The sequence below is a fragment of the Acomys minous genome (genome assembly GCF_964271855.1).
Source record: "Acomys minous genome assembly, chromosome: 3".
Taxonomy (NCBI): domain Eukaryota; kingdom Metazoa; phylum Chordata; class Mammalia; order Rodentia; family Muridae; genus Acomys; species Acomys minous.
The window spans coordinates 67,925,037-67,926,417 of NC_140485.1; the positions used below are offsets into that span (position 1 = coordinate 67,925,037).

Below are 1,381 nucleotides of genomic sequence, written 5' to 3' on the forward strand. Positions count from 1 at the left end.
ACTCGTGTGGTCTTTGTGACTTCCACCATGGCGTATCGCGGCCAGGGCCAGAAGGTGCAGAAGGTGATGGTGCAGCCCATCAACCTCATCTTCAGATACTTGCAAAATAGATCTCGGATTCAGGTGTGGCTGTATGAGCAAGTGAACATGCGGATAGAGGGTTGTATTATTGGCTTTGATGAATACATGAACCTCGTATTAGATGATGCAGAAGAGATTCATTCAAAAACAAAGTCAAGAAAACAACTGGGTCGGATCATGCTAAAGGGAGATAACATTACTCTGCTCCAGAGTGTTTCCAACTAGAAATAGTCACGCACCAGAGAAGTTAAGAAAGCAGTTCAGTGGTTTTAAAGGTGTCTTCTGCTCCGAGAATAGCCTGAAATGTTTATTTGTATTGTTTAATGCCCCTATCCAGTGATAATAAATGCTGTAAGGTTGTTTTTGTTAATAAATAAATAAATAAATAAATAAATAAATAAATAAATAAATAAAAGAATGAGTTGCAGGGAGAACCAGGGCTGCACCGAGAAACCCTATCTCACAAAAGAAAACAAAATAAATGTCTAAGTGCAAGTGCACACTACCACACCCTCCCTGCACGTGCCTCTCACTGCAGCCTGGGGTGTAGAATTGTTCCTTCGTGAGACTCTGTGAACCAGGCCAAGCACTTCACAGTATCAGCAGTCACAGAAAACACAAAACTATCCTAGTAAGCATTTATTAAGCACCCACTGCACGCTAGGCCATGTACAATCACCAATTCACTCAGAGCAACAAACCGTGAGGTTATTATCTCGCTATTTTTGGGGCTCAAAGATCTGGGCACGTCTTCATGAGTGCATTTACAAAGGGTCTTAGTGATGTGCAGCCGAGGGGTCACCAGGCCTGGAGACTGAGAGAGTAGAAGTGTTCCTAAGATGGTCCTTAGTCCTCCAAGGGGTGGCTATGTGGATCTAGGGGCCAGAGACCTCAGACCTCATCTAATTCTCTGATGGAGGCGCGACCCTACAACTGACGTTCCCCAGAGTGAATGAGCCAATAACAGAAGGCTTTGTCTCTTTCTCCAATGTTCATTCTGGTGAAATACATCAGATTTGTCCTCCATAACCCCTTCTCCTCTTTCTCATCCTCTTTTTGTTTTTCTTTCGAGACAGGGTTTCTCTGTGTAGCCTTGGCTGTCCTAGACTCCCTCTGTAGACCAGGCTGGCCTCTAACTCACAGAGATCCACCTGCCTGTGCCTCCCCAAGTGCTGGGATCAAAGTCATGTGCCTCCATACCCAGCTGCTTCCTCCTCCTCCTCCTCCTCCTCCTCCTCCTCCTCAGGATCTCATATGGCCCAAATTACTTCAAACTTGCTATGTAGCTGAGAATGACCTT

General features: G+C 45.2%; 1 protein-coding gene across 1 annotated transcript; it reads left to right on the top strand.

Moving 5' to 3' along the window:
- Positions 1-441, top strand: LOC311593429 (small nuclear ribonucleoprotein E). Its single transcript, XM_084774683.1, has one exon. It carries the CDS (start codon positions 28-30, stop codon positions 304-306), a length of 279 nt encoding a protein of 92 aa, XP_084630809.1. The 5' UTR covers positions 1-27; the 3' UTR covers positions 307-441.
- The last annotated feature ends 940 nt before the right edge of the window (positions 442-1,381 follow it).

What these genes read in the sequence shown, in the direction of transcription:
- LOC311593429 (XM_084774683.1), top strand. Translation starts at nt 28, where the DNA reads ATGGCGTATCGCGGCCAGGGCCAGAAGGTGCAGAAGGTGATGGTGCAG.